Source organism: Manis javanica, chromosome 17 (genome assembly GCF_040802235.1).
Source record: "Manis javanica isolate MJ-LG chromosome 17, MJ_LKY, whole genome shotgun sequence".
In the NCBI taxonomy this organism is placed as follows: domain Eukaryota; kingdom Metazoa; phylum Chordata; class Mammalia; order Pholidota; family Manidae; genus Manis; species Manis javanica.
The window spans coordinates 60,458,099-60,476,024 of NC_133172.1; the positions used below are offsets into that span (position 1 = coordinate 60,458,099).

The 17,926-nt window shown below is 43.4% G+C and overlaps 1 protein-coding gene across 4 annotated transcripts in view; it reads right to left on the bottom strand.

Moving 5' to 3' along the window:
* MBTPS1 (membrane bound transcription factor peptidase, site 1) overlaps positions 1-17,267 on the bottom strand; it is a 51,921-nt gene extending 34,654 nt beyond the window's left edge. For 2 of the 4 annotated variants that reach the window (XM_073225810.1, XM_073225807.1), the window contains exons 1-3: positions 17,110-17,267; positions 2,857-3,340; positions 1,884-2,141 (exon numbers count right to left, since the gene is read on the bottom strand). In XM_073225810.1, the coding sequence (XP_073081911.1) occupies positions 1,884-2,141; positions 2,857-3,019 (421 nt within the window). In that variant the 5' untranslated portion in view covers positions 3,020-3,340; positions 17,110-17,267. Of the gene's footprint in view, positions 1-1,883; positions 2,142-2,856; positions 3,341-7,797; positions 7,945-17,044 lie in introns of all 4 variants that reach the window. The other 2 variants (XM_073225809.1, XM_073225808.1) reach the window with 2 other exon arrangements.
* Positions 17,268-17,926: the final 659 nt, after the last annotated feature.

A 17,926-nucleotide genomic window follows, 5' to 3' on the forward strand; every position in this document is an offset into this window, starting at 1 on the left:
ATTTAGCAATTATCTGCACAGTCTAACTGAAATCATGCTGCACTGAACTTCCTGTGTTGAGTCTGTTCTTTAAGTCAAGTGCAAGGGACAGGCCTGGAGGGGCTCAGTGGAGAATGATATTTAGAACAAGGGAGGGAGGGTCTGGTCCACCTCATCTGAGGCAGACCAGACTATACCTGAGGCACTGAATTCAGTGCTGGGCTGTGCTCTAAGAGGAAGTTAGAAAAACTGGAGAGGATTGAAAGGAAAGTAATCAAATGACAAGGGGACTTGAAATTAAGTCTTAAGAGTACCTGTTGAAGGAACTGGAGGTTTTCACTTTCCTGGAGAGAAGAGTCTGTCAAGGGGGACACCATGGATATCTTCCAAACACCTTTACATAATGTCTTATAGAAAAACTAGTCATCTCTGCCTTAAGGCCCACGGATACAGCCAGGGACAGGATCCAGAGGGAGACAGGTTTCAGCCCCAAATGAAGCAAATAATAGTAACACCACAGAAATCAGCAATAGTCAATGTCTACTGTCAACATCCTAAGTGCTGCGAAGCTCTCTTCATATACACTCTTTTACCTCGTAAGAGCTGTATGAGGCAGGTAGTATTATCTCCATTTTGGGGATGAGAAAACTTGAAACTTAAAGCTGTTTGCCACACAAGGTCACAAATAACAAGAAAGATCTGGCCTGTCAGAAGCAAACTGTTTCCTTCTGTACAGGCTCAAGCACAGAGTCCGACAACCACAAGTATATGGAAAGGAGGCCTGACCCTGAGATTTGAGGACTGCTGTGGTAAAATCAGGCACCTCCAGATTTCTGATTCTAGAGGTCTTTAAGATAAAAAATAAAATGAAACAAAAAGGCCAAGTGTACATTTTTGGCTAACTGTACAAGGTCTGATTTGTTTTCTCTTCCTGGACTGCTCTGAGGCTGCTGCTTGTTAGAGTAAAAGTATAACAGAACATCTGGGCCAAAGAGCTCTCAAGTCAGGCACCTGATGTCTAAGGTGACTCGCAAACTGGATTCTCACACAATGCAAATTAGTTAGCATTTTCCCTTGGCTGTTTTTTTAAACCTCAGAGGTTCTCAGGTGTAGTATATGACAGACAAAGGAAGAAAAGCAAAACTTTTTTCTTCCAATGAAAGTAATGCCAGTAAATGTAACAGAACTAGTTATTTGTTACCCCAGTTTATGAGAACAGGAAAAAAGACTTTTCCTATGGTAATGCATATGCTTTGGAAACTATTATGTAATAAATATGCCATTTATTACTTTAAAATAAACTCAATCTTGACAAGAACACACTGTAAAGAAGCAGGAAGGACTAAGCCTTCCAGCTGAAAAGAGAACAAACTCCTCCACCCTCACACCTGCACAGCTTACGACTTCACAAGCCCTGAGAAGGCTCACTAAAAACAAAATTAAATGGAACAGAACAACCCCTTGCAAGGTGCCTTGAAAAATGACAGACAGAAGCAAAACGTGCATGGAGATGCCACAGCAAAGAGTCTTGTTTCAGCGTGTCAGGGTCACAGCCTCACAGTATGGCGGCTCTGCACAGAGCTGGGGGGCACCACTTCCCAGAAACGGAGCTCACTATCAGTTCCATCCCAGATTCCCGGTCTTCTTCCTACCAGGACAGTGCCAAGCCGCTTTTGTGTTTTTTGAATCCCTGACAAGAAAGTGTTCACAATGATGAAACCAGATGAAGGGATGTGGGCACTTGCTGTACTATCTTTCAACTATTCCGCCAGTTTGAAATTTTTCCAAATCAGGTTGGGGGCGGGGAGGGTGGCAGAGCACCTAAGGTGTGATATGTACGTTCACTCTCAAAGCCCGCGGGAAGCAGGAACCCGCAGAGATCAGCCTGAGGCCCTGGTACTCACACTCAGTGCACTTGAGGGAGCGAAAGACTTTGCGTTGGGGCGTCACCCGTTTGATGTTGGGATGGTCTTCAAGGGTTAGCAGCCCTGCTTTCTGTTTTTCTTTTATCTGAATCACCTCAAAATCACTAGGGTAGTCACTGGATGGATTGTTTCGAGGTATAATTCTCCAATTGTCGATTTCACTGCTCTTCAGAGCACTTGAAATAAATGAATTTCTAGCTTTTGCTGTAAAGTATCCATTGAACGCCACAATGTATTCTGAAATCAACAACCACAAATAAAAAATAAGAATTTATGTACGTACATCATAACAAAAGAATATCTAAAATTTCCCCATGAGAAGAAAACTTACATATCTTAAAACCTATAGTGGAAATGGTAAGCAAAAAAACCGGTTTAAATACCCTGGGCAGCAGTTGTGAAAACTGTGAGTTAAACTGATCCGCATGAATCCCCAAACAGAACACCTCACTCCACGTCAGTTATCTGTGCTATTTATCAAAAAGCAAATATTAACAGAAGTTTGAATGTATGGCAAAGAAACGTATGTAAGTTTTTCAAACAGGAAAAAGGAATTCAGAGAAGTGAAGGCTCAGTTTTATTTTACAGAAAAGAATAACACAATTTAGAGCAGATTACTTAAGATGCTTTGCTTGGTTAGTCACACCTGGCGTGAACATCAGAGTAACCTGCGGCACCTCGAACTCCCCGTCGCCAGCCACACTGGCATCTGCCCTGCAGACTTGCGTCTTAGGGAAATGGACTCAGTGTGATTTCCTTGCTTCGCATCAGCTAACTGTGCTGGGAAAACAAACCTCAGCCAACTTAGCAGCCAAGCACTACACGCTCACTCCACTTGAAATTTATTACAGAAAAGACAAATGTTTTTTTGGCAAAAGCTAATGTTTAAAGTAAGTTTGAAAAAAATGTATGGTGGGGTGGGTATCCCTGACATTCAAAATAATACCATTACCATATTCCACAACTGTTGAGGAGAATTCCACCTTCACAGTCAGGTGGGAACAGCCAGGGCAAGAGGCCTTTTCAAAAGATTTCTTTTCCAGTCTGTCACCCAGATGTTTCTTCCCACGGAGCAAAACCACTAGCAGAAGCAGCCAGATGTTGACAAGCTTCATGGTCTTAAGTGAATGTGATCATAAAATTGCATAAATTCAAATCACACTTTTTTCCTGCTTGATTATAAGTTAATTTTTGTTTCAGCTAAACGCTGAAACATTACTGATCCGCTGTTCTACAGTCTGTCCAACGTAAATAAAAGTGCAGTTTCATGGCCTTTTGTGGTCGGCCTGAACAGAGGCTCTCATTTCTTTCTTCGTTTCTTCTCCATCTTGGACCTCAGGCTCCTCTCACTCTGGGCCAGACAACTGAGTCCTATATTCCATTTGCACCACAGAACTGAAGTCCAGCAGGAAGGAGCACTCACTCTGTGAGCCACTCTACAAAACAAGACAAGCACACGGAGACATTACAGCACAGAGACAGCGCCAAGTGGGATTTAGACATGTGCAATCTGAATAAGAGGTCAAAAAACATCCCTGCTATAAGATAAAATGAATGTTTGACACAATCACAAAACATCTTATTTCATTTTTATTTAGTTACTCCTCACTTCTTTCAGGGAAATAAAAGTTTTAAGGCAACTTCAGAAATAAGAAAGGATAAAATAAATGAGAAAAATAAGGACCACAAACAACACCAGGGATTGTAAGCATACTGGTCCTGAGAATCCTAGCAGCCAAAGAGAAGGAGGAATAATGACTGTCCACTCATGAACCTTTGCTTTGCTTCTAGGTCATATTCCCTATTTCCCGTCATCTGTAGCTTTCCTCCCTAGGGTGCTTCCCCAATCAGCACTTTAACTCCCAATAAAGTTCTCCCATTTTTCAGATAAAAGGTTGGTATACATCTTTATTTTCTACTGTAAAATGAATACCTATGAACTGATGTCCATAGAAATCATGTTCGTAACACATCTTCTTTAAGAGACACTGCTTTAAAATTATTCAAAGTATGCCTTTCCAGATTTTGATATTTCCTACCAATTCTACGAAAAGAACATAGAAGGGTTTTTACTGTCATGCAATTTTACCTGAAGCCTCAACATACAGAAATTTAACCTGCTAATAAATGTTACAAAACCAGATTATTTTTTTACTGGAAGCAACAGGAGAAGTTTGTGAGGTAAGCTTGCTAAAGAAATGTTATTTGAGAGTTAAATCACATGTGGGTATAAATATCTTTCAAAATAATCTGACTTGTAGGAAAAAGAACCATTCTTCACAATGAAAAACAGAGAAGCAATAAAAAAGCAATGCTGGCTGCAGCATGCCCAGAAAAATCCGTTGTAGAGATCACACCAGGAGCATAAATAATCCAGCAGGGGAATGACAGATCCCGGAAACACGGTAGGCCCTGTACTGCTACTTATCTCTAAAAAGAACACACGGGACAAGGAGTTAGCCCCTTGCCGAGAGAGGCAGGCCACGTCATTAAACCCATTCTTCTGGTCAAAATGGTGCTTTAGACTAACAAGGCCTTTGTGGACTCTGGAACTATGCACATGTGCTTCTATAAACAGGAAAACACTCATAAAAGTATAGGGAGGGTGTCAAAAGAATATTTTAAAGTTTATAGGACTTTCGATTGTGGTGATAAACCCAGAAAAGCGGGCCCATCTCTGGCACTGGAGACTGAAGTTGGTGGAATGTGTTCCACGAAATTTTAAAAGTAATTTCTGTGTCAGGCTAAACAATATGCTACTAAACAACCAATGGTCAACCAAGAAATCAAAGAGGAAATCAAAAAAATGTGTGGAGACAGACAAAAACAGAAAACACAATCGTTCAAAGTCTTTGGGACACAGAAAAAACAGTTCTAAAAGGGAAGTTCTAAGGCCTGCCTCAAGAAACAAGAAACATCTAGCCTTATACCTAAAGAAACTAGAAAAAGAAGAACAAAGCCCAAAGTTAGTAGAAGGAAATAATAAAGATCAAAGAGGAAATTAATGAAGTAGACTAAATATATAGATAGAAAAGATTAATGAAATGAAAAGCTAGTTCTTTGAATAAATAAGCAAAACTGATAAACCTGATTCAGTCAGACTCACCAAGAAAAAAGAGAGGACTCAAATAAAATCATATACAAAAGGGAAGTTACAATTGACATCACAGAAATACAAAGGATTACGAGAATTCTACAAAAAATTGTATGCCAACAAACTGGAAAATCAAGAAGAAATGAGTAAATTCCTAGAAACATAGACTCTTCCAAGACTGAAACAAATAGAAAATCTGTACAGACTGATTACCAGTAACAATATTGAACTGGTAATCAAAAAACTCCCAAAACAAATGTCCCGGACCAGATGGCTTCACAGAATTCTACCAAACATTTTAAAAAGTAACACCTATTCTTCTCAAACTATTCCAAAAAACTGAAGAAGGAAACTTTCAAACTCATTCTAAAAAGCCAGCATTTCTTGATACCAAAACAAGACAAACCTCGACATAATAAAGGGCATATATGACAACCCACAGCTAACATCATACTCACCGGTGAAAGCTGAAAGCTTTTCCTTTAAGATGAGGAACAAGGCAAGGATGCCCACTCTCACCACTTTAATTCAACATAGTACTTTAAGTCCTAGGCACAGCAATCAGAAAAGAAAAAGAAATAAAAGGCATCCACATTGGTAAGAAGTAAGACTGTCACTATTTGTAGATGACATGATACTACATGTAAAAAAACCTAAAGACCACCAAAAACCTACTAGAACTAATATATGAATTCAGTAAAGTTGTAAGATACAAAAATCATACAGAAATATGTTGTTTCTATACACTACTAATGAACTAGTAGAAAGAGAAATTAAGAAAACAATCCCATTACAGTTTCAGGTTCTTCAAAAATAATGAAATACCTGGGAATAAATTTAATCAAGGATGTATAAGACTTGTACTATGAAAACCATAATACAGTAATGAAAGAAACTGAAGATGACACAATGAGAAGATATACCATGCTCACGCATGGGAAGAATTAATAGTTAAGATGCCCCTACTACCCAAAGCAATCTACAGATTCATTGCAATCCCTATCAAAATACTGATGGCATTTTTCACAGAACTAAAACAAATAATCCTGAAATTAGTATGGCACCACAAAAGACCCTAAATAGCCAAAGCAATCTTGAGAGAGAACAAAGCTGGAGGTATCACACTCCCTGATTTCAAGCTATACCCCAAAGCTACAGTAATCAAAAGAGTATGGTACTGGTACAAAAACAGACACATACATCAATGCAACAGAGTAGACAGCCCTCAAATAAACCCTTGCTTATATGGTCAATTAATCTATGACAAAAGAGGCAAAAATATACAGTGGGGAAGAGTCTCGTCAATAAGTGGTGTTGGGAAAACTGGACAGCTACATGCAAAACAATGAAACAGAACTGCTGTCTTATACTACACACAAAAATAAACTTGAAATGGATTAAAGAACTAAATATAAGATCTGAAACTGTGAAACTCCTATAAGAAAACAGCCAGTAAACTCTTAAACACTGATCTTCTCAATTTTCTGGATGTGTCCTCAGGCAAAGGAAACAAGAACAAAAATAAACAAGTGAGACTACATAAAACCAAAAGCCTCCTGCACAGCAAGGGACACCATCAACAGAACGAAAAGGCAGCCTTCTGAATGGGAGAAGATATTTGCAAATGATTTATCTGACAAGGGGTTAATATCCAAAATATATAAAGAAGTCATATAACATAACACCAGAACAATAAAATAATCTGATATAAAAATGGGCAGAGGACATGAGTAGACATTTTTCTGAAGACATACAGATGACCAACAGACACATGAAAAAATGCTGAACATCACTAATTATCAGGGAAATGCAAACCAAAACGACTATGAGATACCACCTCACACTAGTCAGAATGGCCACTATCTAAAAGACAAGAAATAACAAAGTGTTGGCCAGGATGTTGAGAAAAAGGAACACCTCGTGCACTGTTGGTGGGAATGTGAACTTGTACAGCCACTGTGGAAATGTACAGGTTCCTCAAAAAATTAAAAACAGAAATGCTATTTGATCCAGTAATTCCACTTTTGGTTAGCTACCCAAAGAAAACATAAACACTTATTTGAAAAGGTATATTCACCCCTGTTTATTGCAGCATGTTACAACAGCCAAGATATGGAAACAACGCAAGTATCCACTGGATAAAGAAAATGTCGCACATATACACAATGGAATATTACTCAACCATAAAAAAGAAAGAAATCTTGCCATTTGCAACAACACAGATGGACCTAGAGGGCATTATGCTCAATGAAATAAGCCAGGCAGAGAAAGGCAAATACCATATGACTTCACTTACATGTGCATCTAAAAAACAAAACAAATGTGCAAACAAAAGCCAAACAAAAAAAAAAAAACAGAAATAGACTAATAAGTACAGAGAACTGGAGGTTTCCCAAGGGGAGAGGAGTGGAGGGATGGCTGAAATAGCTGAAGAAGATCAAGAGCTACAAACTTCCAGTTATGAAATAAATCAGTCACTGGGATGAAAAGTACATTGTAGAGACCACAGCCAATGATACTATAGTAATTTTGGTGACAGATGGTAACTACATTTATCACGGTAAGCACTTTATAATACATGTAAGTGCCTAATCAATATGCTATACACTTAAAACCAATACAATGTCAGCTATCCTCCAAAACATGTTTTAAAGTTATTTCTGTATCAACATGAAGAAAAACAATGAGAACCAGGAACTATGTCAACATCTTTCATAGTAACCTGCTTGGGAATGGGCCCCAGTTTCTTTGGTTTATACTTGATATTTGCCGGCATGGGGTATCAAAGAATACAATTACCTGAAGCATGTACTTCACTTAAATATTACTGGTCAAAGAAGATAAAACTAGTCACTGGTGAAGAGAGCTCTAGTGTTATAGTAAATGAACTTTTAGTCAGAAGATTTAAATCAGTCTTTCACTCAATTAAGGCAAGCTTTTGTGTAACTGAAAAAGAAAGAAAAGGTTAGGGGGCAGTTAAATTTAAAAGTGCTTAAGGTATAATCGGTTCGCTCCCAAATAGAAAAATAAAACTTTTTATGTTTTCGGAAAATAGGACACTGCAATAACATTAAGACATTCTACTCATTAAATCATACAATTCTAGATCTGCTGACCAAGGTTAAGACAGTGTCAGGTGCTGCAGAGGAAACATAGACTGTTAGTGAGGGACCCAGCCCTCCAGGCGTGATCCAGAAGACAGAGGGCCAAAACTGCAAACAGCCAGACAAAGCGCAGGTGAAGAGCACGCAGCAGGGCACATGCACAGGGCCAGGGACCTTCTGCGACAGGATGCTCCCTGCTGTAAAGAGGCGCCCCAGTACTAGAGGGGGTGGCAGCCAGCTCTGGCGGCATCTGAGCCAACAGGGCTGGAAGGGTGGAAATAGGAGCAATAAGGGGGGGGCATCCTGAGCAGGGCTGCGTCACAGACAGAAAATGCAGAGTGTGCACAGTGTCACTAAGTCGCCTGTGTGAGGAGGGAGGCAACGAGATGCCAGTCTGGAGGATGAAAGAAAGCAGGGGACAAGGACCTCAAGCAGGTAAGAGTTTGAGCAGAACTCCAGCAAAAAACTGGAAAAACAGACCCTCTTCACCCAATGGGAGTGAACTGCGCAGAGATAATACACAGCCAGGTGGGACTGCTGACCAAACTTTGCTCACCCACTCACCCAGCACACAGCCACAGCTGTTCCAGGAGGCAGGAACACAGCAGAGAACAGAATACGATGGAGATCTCTGCAAGGAGCTGCCCTTCCAGGGCAGGGAGATAGGTGATATCCAAGATAAGGCTTATGGTATTTAGTAGTGATAAACGCTGTATTTGGAAAGAAGCGAAAAAGAAAGAAGGGGACTCACAGGCCAGGGGAAGGGTGGAGTTTGCAGAGAGTGCTGCCCAGGCCTCTGAGAAGGGACTTTGAGCAGAGCGAGAACCGCTGGAAGCAGGAGGCTCACTGAGCCCTCCAGGAGGAGTACTGCAGGCGCTAGGGAAGTCAAGGACAAAGTCCTAAGGTAAGGAGCGCGCCTGGGGCGTCCAGAAAGGCAAAGAAGCAGAGTGGCCGGAGCACAGTGAAGGCAACTCGCAGGTGAGATGAGAGAGACCTGGGGAGGCAGTGGGCAGGCCAGAGGAGGGGCCTCAGTTCTCCCTGTGAAGGGAGGGAGGGAGGGCAGGCGCTGGGCAGAGTAGCAACCCCAACGGGCCTGCACATTAACTGGCTCACTCTGGCTGCTGTGTGGAAGGGGTCACAGCAGAAGCAGTAGACCAACTGGAAGGTCCATAAAGATGGCGGCTTGGGTCAGGGTGGGGCAGGAAAGACAATCAATGTAGTCACATTGAGGATGTGAAGGTAGAACTGACAGAATCTGCTGACAACCAGATGTGGCGGCGTGCAAGTGAGTCGTCAAGGGCAACACAAGGCCTCTTCCCCAAACCCTAGTGGCATCTGCTCCTGAGATGAAGAAAGCTACCAAAAAAGCTGGTCTGGAAACTGGCAGGAGCCGAGTTCAGAATGTGGGAAGTTCAGGATGAGCACCAGAGCTGGGAGGGCATCACTCAGGGCAGAAGAAGGGGGAAGTCAAAAACCCCCAAAGTCAGTGAGAGAGATTTCCATAATGAAGGGTGGTGGCCAGCTGAGATAATTGGTTTAGTAATTTAAAGATCATGACTCCTTCCAGAAAAGGGCCACAGTAGTGAACCCAGCAGGCTCCTGATGAAAGAAGATGCCCTCAGGGAGAAAAATCCCATGGGGCCAAATGATAAAGTTGGAAATGACAGGAACAAGGAGACACCTCCCTGTTTTTTCAGATCTGGTTGACCTGCTGTGTCCTTTAAAGGTGACCTAAAGTTTGCGTTCTAGGAAGATACTCTTTTCAAAGACCTATGGCTCATAAAAATATGCCAACAGATACTAACTGACATGTCTATGGTTTCCCAATCCCAGAGTAAGAGGGCTTCAAATCAGAAATTTGCTCTAAGGGAAACAAAAATACCAGCAAGGGACAGTGGCTGGGGAATGATGACATGGGCACATGGGGTCAAAAGACTGCGTCCTTAGCCAGTTTGTTTTAAAGATGACCAGTCCCCACTGACTCCTCTACTGGGGCTTTAAAGGCAAGGACTGCACCGTCCCTTACCTAAATCCCCTATTCACCCGTGTCTAGGAGAGATCCTTCCTGGCTCACTCGTACCACAAACCTGGTGAGCACCTTCACCACCTAGTGGCAAGCAGGTACGTGGCAACCAGTGTAAGATGAGCACAGAAAATAGAAACATGAAGCGAAAAACACTATTAAAAAGAGTTGTAACTCTTCCTTTTCTTCTTCCCTGCTGAATAACTCAGCCAAGGACCAAGTAGGCAGGCGCAGGTGGGGACAGCGCAGTGGCCCAGGGATGGAGTCTGACACATGGGAAGTGGTATTAGAGCCTGTGTGGGGGTGAGGGAAGAGACAAAGGGAAACTGATTTGAGCAAATACCTCATGGATAATGGGAGGCAGCTTTCTCACCGTCAGAGAGGGAAGCAACAAATATGAAAAGGGAACACGTGGATGCACCATGAAGGACCAGACTGAAATTGGAAGGACTGGTGTGAACTCATTCTTCATATACAGAGAGATATGGAAACAAATATATGCAAATGTGTGCATGTGTATGAATGTACGTGTGCGCGCGCGCATACACACACACACACACACACACACACACACACACACACACACACACACACACTTTCTGTCTACTGAAAGGACGCAGAAGCAGCAATGTCCCAACAGAGGGGAGTACACCCCATGCCCAGCCCTGGTTTTCTAAATACCATTCTCCACTCAAAGAAACCAGGCTCCTCAAAGGGCAGGGTAAGAACAGGTGAGTCTAGAAAAATCTTGTGCCAGAAAGTGAGGACATACTCAATAATGGGGTTGTGTCAGAGCGACACAGAGGCCAGCTTGGGACAATCTGAGCATCAGAAAAGTAATGAAAGTAATAGATCTTAGCCCACTGAATACAACAGGAAAACATGAGGTCACAATGACTCATATGTAAATAAGATAAATATGTAACAAAAGAAATTCAAAGTTTGAAGAAGAATGAGATATTTACACAGTCTCAGAATGCCTCCCCACAACACCCTGATTTACAAAGGGAGAAAGGTAATTTCACAGCAGAGAAGCTTCACCAAGTCAACCAACAATGGCACAAGCGGACCCCTGGCCACAAAGCAGGTGCTCTTGAAGAGCCCAGCATCACCAGTGGGTCTCCTGCCAAAATGCACACCCCAAAACGGATCATGAGGAAACATCAAAACCCAAATCAAGGGACATTCTTCAAAGTAACTGACCTAGAAATTCTCTTAAGTACCAAGGTCCTAAAAGCCAGAGGCTGAGATACAGCTCCAGATGGAGACTTGAGACATGGCCACTAACTACAACTCAAGTTTCTGAACTGGATCCTTCGCTGTAAGGACATTACTGGAACAAGGGGCAAAACCTGGGTGATTAGGGAGCCATGATTATTAATTAGGACAAGTGTCCTGATTTTGAAGGTTGTGCTGTGATTATGTGAGAAAGTCCTTGCTTGCAGCAAATACCCACTAAGTACCTGGGGATAATGGGCACCAGATCTACAACTTACTTTCAAACGGCTCAGAGGAAAAGTGGTTCTGTATTGTTCTTGGAAACTTTCTAGTAAGTTGAAATTGCTTCCAAAACACACACACACACACACAAAGTCCTATGTTAAGTCTCAGTTGCTAGGAATGCACGGAGAAGGATAGGAGTATTAAGTTTTAAGAAGTGGTGGGTTGGGGGCCAATTACAGCCTCTTGTATTTAGACTCAGTCTGTGCTGACCGCTTTGTGCATAACCAGACCATACACCATGTTAAACAGATTTACAGCAATAGCTATTATAAAGAATGACATCCTAACATCCCAACAGCTGGGACTGAACTAGTCAAAATGAAATTTCAAGTATTTCTCAGTCCAAGGCATTAAGAGAACACCTGAAAAAGTTCAAAGTAAATTTCTGTTAAAATTAACCCCAGTGTTTCTATAATTTACATCATAAAAACCAAGTAACTTTTTAAATTGAAGTATATAACTGATACACAATACCCTGTTTCAGGGGCATATCTCAGTGATTCAGTATCTATATACATTATGAGATGATCCCCACAATTGAGGCTAGTCACCACCGGTCACAACATACAGTCATCACAGTATCAGCAACTGTATTCCCTACACTGTACATGACAACCCCATGACTTATTTTATAACTGGAAGTTGGTACCTCCTAATCCCCTTCACCTATCTGGTCTGCCCCAACTCAACCCCCACTCTGGTAACCAACAGTTTTGTTTCCTGTGTCTGTGAGTCTGTTTCTGTTTTGTTTGTTCACAAAAATCAAGTGACATTTTCACAGACATAAACTGAGCCACCAGAATAAAATGCAAATTATGTTTAAAAATTCAGCCCAATAAAATGGGTACTATTATATGTTGCTAGTAAATATAAAAAAACTCTTACAACCTTTTACAATGGTAATTTGCCATATGTATTAAGAACCTTAAAAATGAATGTAAAAACTCTTCTGGTCTAATAAATCCAGTAATAACAACAAAAACTAACATGGCATTTATGAAGGGACAGGCGTTATTTTAAGTAATTTGCATGTATGAACTCAATCTTCCCAACAACCTGTTACAACCATTTTCAGATAAGAAAACTAAGGCCCAGAGATGGAAAACTGGTCTGGGACATTGGGTAATCTGGCTGAGAGGCCACACTCTTAAGAGACAGGCTTCCCTGCTTTTCAATAATCTCCCCTAGAAATTCATCCCACACAGGTGTGAATCTGAAACCATACAATGATTTAAGTCTAAGGATTCTAACAGGGAAAATTAGAGACCACCGAAATGTGCAAGAGAGGAACAGCTAAACGATTATGGTTCATCCACACCATGAAATGCTATGCAGCAATTTCGGATTATGTTCCTTTGGGAGGCTGAATAATGTCCTCAAAAGATGTTCACACCCTTATCCTCTTCCCTGGAACCTGTACATGTTACTTTATATGACCAAGGGACTTGGCAGATGTAATTAAACTAAGAATCTGGAGAGCGGGGAGCATACTGGATCATCCAGGCAAATCCAATGGAATTACTAGAGTCTTTGTCATGTGCAAGCTCTGGGCAGGGAGCAGATGTGATGTAATCAGGAGCCAAGGAGTGCAGGTGCCTCTAGAAATGAAAAAAGGAAGGAAAGAGAACCTCCCTGGAGCCTCCAGAAGGAAGGAAGTCCTGCTGACACCTTGACTTTAGCCCTGTGAGGCTGACTTCGGCCTACTGACCTCCAGACTGTAAGGTGATACATTCGTGTTGTTTTAAGCCACTAAGTTTGTAGAAATTTGTTAATAGCAGCCACAGGAAACTAATGTATTTCCCAAAGAATATGAGAAAATGCTAATGAAATAATAAGTGAAATCATTCATGTACAGTGAGACCGAAGTTTTGATTTTAAGTATGTACCTAAATGCACAGGAAAGAAAGACCATGAGAAGGTATCTACTGAAATGGTGACACCGGCTCTACCTTTCAATGGCATGATTATACGTAGTTATTTTCTTCTTAATTCTCACTTATATTTTTACTAAAGGATATATTGCAGCTTTGTAATTAGATGAAATATAGCACTTTAATAAACATTTAAAAGATTCATAGAAAAACATGTTCTATTAAAACAGTGGCACAAAGATGCAAAATATGTTAAAGATTTAATTTTACTTGCACATATAGCTGAGCTTAAAAGGGATCTATTTCCTAGGAACTGTTTTCAAATATCTGTCTCTGTCTACCTTCTAGCTTACGGTTGAGCTTTTTGTTAGTTCATTCTGAACAGGCTTATCATCTGTGGTATCACTTACTCAAAGGGCCTACTTAGGGCTGTTACTGAATCCACTAAGTCTTTATCGGACTTAATTTCTATAAATTCTTCATGCAGAAGACCTGGTTATCTGTCCACACAAACGTATGCCCTGAAAAATGGTATTTACAAATTATGGATTTTCCATAAATAAGCATAATTATGCCTCACAGAGGTGTTTTTTTTAACCAAAAAAACCTGACATTAAATGCTAAATGGAAAATAAGTAGTTCCAATAATGCAAGCCAGGAATAAGGTTTAAAGAAATGTGTAAAAACAGAGACAAACTAAAGGAACTGTATCACTTGGACAAGCAACTAGTCTAGCTGACAGTTAACAGTCCTTGGAGTTGAGATTCTTCAACTTTACATTATACAAGAATACAACTAAGATAATAAATCTGGGTATAGCTAAAGTACGCCTAAAATGATTTCTTTGCAAACAACTAAAGAACACAATTTAGGGGAGAAGAAATTAACTTTATCACCTGACAGTCTTATAGTTATGCAGATATGCCTTGCTTTTTAATGAACCTTTACTGAAATCACTCCAGAGAAAACTGAATTGTGTTTAGGCCACAAAAGGGTACCATTTGGTTCAATTAAAATCTGGCTGTAAAAATACCACTTTTGTAGCTAATTGCACACTTGGCTGTATGACCACTGCTTCGTAGGCTACCATTTCAGCAAAGCCAGACCACACTACCTTAAAATAAAGGTACACTCTTAAGCCTGACAGAATCACTCCTTCTGGCACATTGTGTCCATTAGTTTTGTAGAGGAAAAACACAAATAACTGAGCTCAAAGAGTCAACAGCGCCAAAGGTAAGAAATGTGGTCTGCACTGTCTCGTATTGTCCATTCTTTCCCACATGCTGCTCCGGCCTCCTTATTCTCTTTATCCTTCAGGCATCTGGTGCTGGCTAGATAAGGCACATATGAGGCACCTCCAAACTGACTGCTTCCCTCACTTTACTTTCAATTCATTCCTTAAGGAAAAAGACATTGTCAAGATTAATAAATCTAGCAGAGTTCTGCAGCACATCAAAACTGACTAGGTCACAGGGAAGGGGAAATCAACTTCAGTCTCTTTCTACCGCCTCCTTAACCTGCCTCAGGCAAACACTGGAAGAGACCTAGGTCCCCTAGCCAAATGCCAACTACAGGGCCAAGCCGCCTCCTCTTGGTATTTCAAACTACCACAGGTCTGAGCTGCCAAGCTTTTGCAATAAAATGTAACTACTCTTCTGGTGCAAAGAGGCAGTTCCGAATCTCCCCCAAAAAACCCCACTTAAAACACTAAGGAGAGCCCTGGGCAGTTTACCTAAGCCTGCAGCCTTCCTAGCTTTTGTTACTCCAATTATCTGTGGCACTCACTGTGCCTGCCACACTAATAAGGGGCAGTGGGCAGGGCAATACCAGCAGGCTGACAGAAAATGGAATCAAAGAAAATGTGAATTTGAAGGGAATGCTAAAAACCTCTTGACTAGAAGTAATCTTTTTAGATCCCATGGAACTTTAGAACTGTCAATGGCTCTGCAAGCACTAAATAAGAACTTCTATTTTTTCAAAGATTTGACCAACTCTTGATTATAAGGGATGCTTGGGGAGTGCAATGAAGAGGCCTACTGGGCTAGAGTCCCAATCAGGCAGCTGCCACCAGCACAGCCGATAGGGGGACCATACAGTTTTACTTGCAAAAAGCCTTCTGCATCAATGGATAAACAAAAATATGTCATATCCATACAATGGAATACTATTGGTCCATAAAAAGGAATGAAGCCTTGATACCTGCTATGAGGTAGATGAGGGCTTTGAAAGTGTTGTGCTATAAATAAAAGCAGCCAAACACAAAGGCCACATATGATTTCACCTGAATACATGAAACACTCAGAAAAGGCAAATCTAGGCGGACAGAAAGTAGGTAAGTAGTTGGCTGAAACTGGGGTTAGAAATGGGTAGTGGCCACAAATGGGCACCAGGGATCTTTCCCAGGTGACAAAAATGCTCTAAGGGTGGGTAGTGGTGAAGACTGCACAACTCTGTAAATTTACTTCTTTAAAAATCGCTGATAAGTACACGTAAAACAAGTGGAATTTACGGAATGTAAAATTTACCTTAAAACCCTTAAGAAATAGTGGGTGCTGCACATAAGTTGTGAAGAATCACAGTTCTCCCAGACCGTCATTTTATACTCACCCATACTCAGACCATGGAGTCAGAGGGCGACTTAGTAGCACAGTAATAGGTTAAGGGCCATAAGAAACTACGTTCTCCAGCGTTCAACTCTGAGATCCAAGCCAGTCTACTTAACTTGGAAGTGTTGAGAATCTAAAGTAAATAAGCATTTGATTTAATCTGCACAAACAGGCCACGGTTCTCAGGGGGCCTCTGACCAAATCAAGGGGTAAACATCTCAATGAAAACGCAGCTGATCTTCAACAGTCTCGGGTGGCACAATCATGGCTGGGCAAGGCAAGACTTTGAGATGCACCAGGTCTGAAAGGCGTTCGGGTTCTGATTGTAAACCAAGTCTCACGGGCCCAACTTGCCGGCGAGCTCCTTACACTGCGTTTCTGAAAATCAGTGGAGCGGTGTGTACAGACAGATACGGCGAAGGCTGAGGTCATTTAACATCTGATACCGCCACGCCTCGGGGAGCAGACCTATAACCACGAGAATGTTCGGGGCCCGAGCGCCAGAGCCCGGCACGTTATCCACTCCGTTCCAGCTCATTTCACAGGGAGGACGTGGTGACACTGAGCAGGCTACTACACCGTGTAAACACGTCCAAGGGCCGGCAAGCGACAATGACTAAAGTGGGGGCCGCTAACGGGGCGAATGAAGGGGACGCGCGTCTGCAGCGAGTGCCTTTGGCCCCACGCCCACGGCGCCTCCCTCGCCCTCCAGCCCCGCACCCCGCGTCCCCTTCGCCCTCGGGCCCCCGCGCCCTCGTCTCCCGTGTCCTCGGGTCCCGCGTCCTCCTCGGCCCCCGCGCCGCCCTCGCCCTCCGGCCTCACACCCTGAGACACCCTCGCCCTCGGGCCCGGCGCCGCTCCCTGCGCGTCCAGGTCCAGGAGGGCCCGGCCGCCGGCCGCCGCCCGCGCAGACCCCGGCCCCGGGAGCCTCGGGCGCACCTGAGCGCGCGGGCGGCCGCGCCGGGGAAGGGCGGCGGCTCCCGGGGGCCGCCCGGCCCATCTACCTGCTGCAGCTGCCTCAAGCTCAGTTCCGACGGGCCGGGGATAACGGCGCCTCAGCGGCTAACACGCCTCGCGCCTCCATTCGGGGGCTGTTTACTCCTAACTCTCGCGATATCGCGCGAACCGGGCGGGGAGACCCACAGCTAGGGGCGCCAGCCTCTCCGGCCGCCTGCGTGCCCTGCGTGCCCGGCGCGGCGCCTGCGTGCGCGCTCTGGGCGCCCAAGGCTGCCGGGCCCGAGGCAGGCCGGACGGAGATCTCGCGACATCTACGGCCCGTGGGCTCGGAGGCGTGGCCAGCCTGTTTCGGCTGGGGCTGCGCGGGGCACCGCAGACTGTCGGAATGGGCGGGTGTAAGATGCGCGGGTTGACAGGGCCAGGAGCCCGGGGAACCGGCGGAACCCGCGAAAGACGAGCCTGGCGGAACAGCCCGCCTGGCCAGCACCGACCGTAAACGCCTGAAGGCTCGTACTCCAGAGCGCTCCTCCTGGGGCCTTCCGGGGCCGCTGACCCGGAGCCAGTCTTGGCGGCACCGGGCAACCGCCCTACAAACCTCCAACCGCTTTACCCGCGCGGTCGCGGACACGCGGGCGGGCGGGGTTGCTTGCTCGGCGCTGCTTGGTCGGGGCCTCGAATCCTCACCTCAGTCCCACCCTGACAGGTGGGCGTTGGGCTCTGCCCGGGGACTGAAAGCATGATTTATAGTTCATGCTGAAAAAAAATGATGTGCTATAGAGTCAGATAAAACTGCTTCTACCTCGTTGGAACTTTGCCCAGCAACACGATCATGAGGGTTAAAGGAAACACAAACACAAAGCTCGA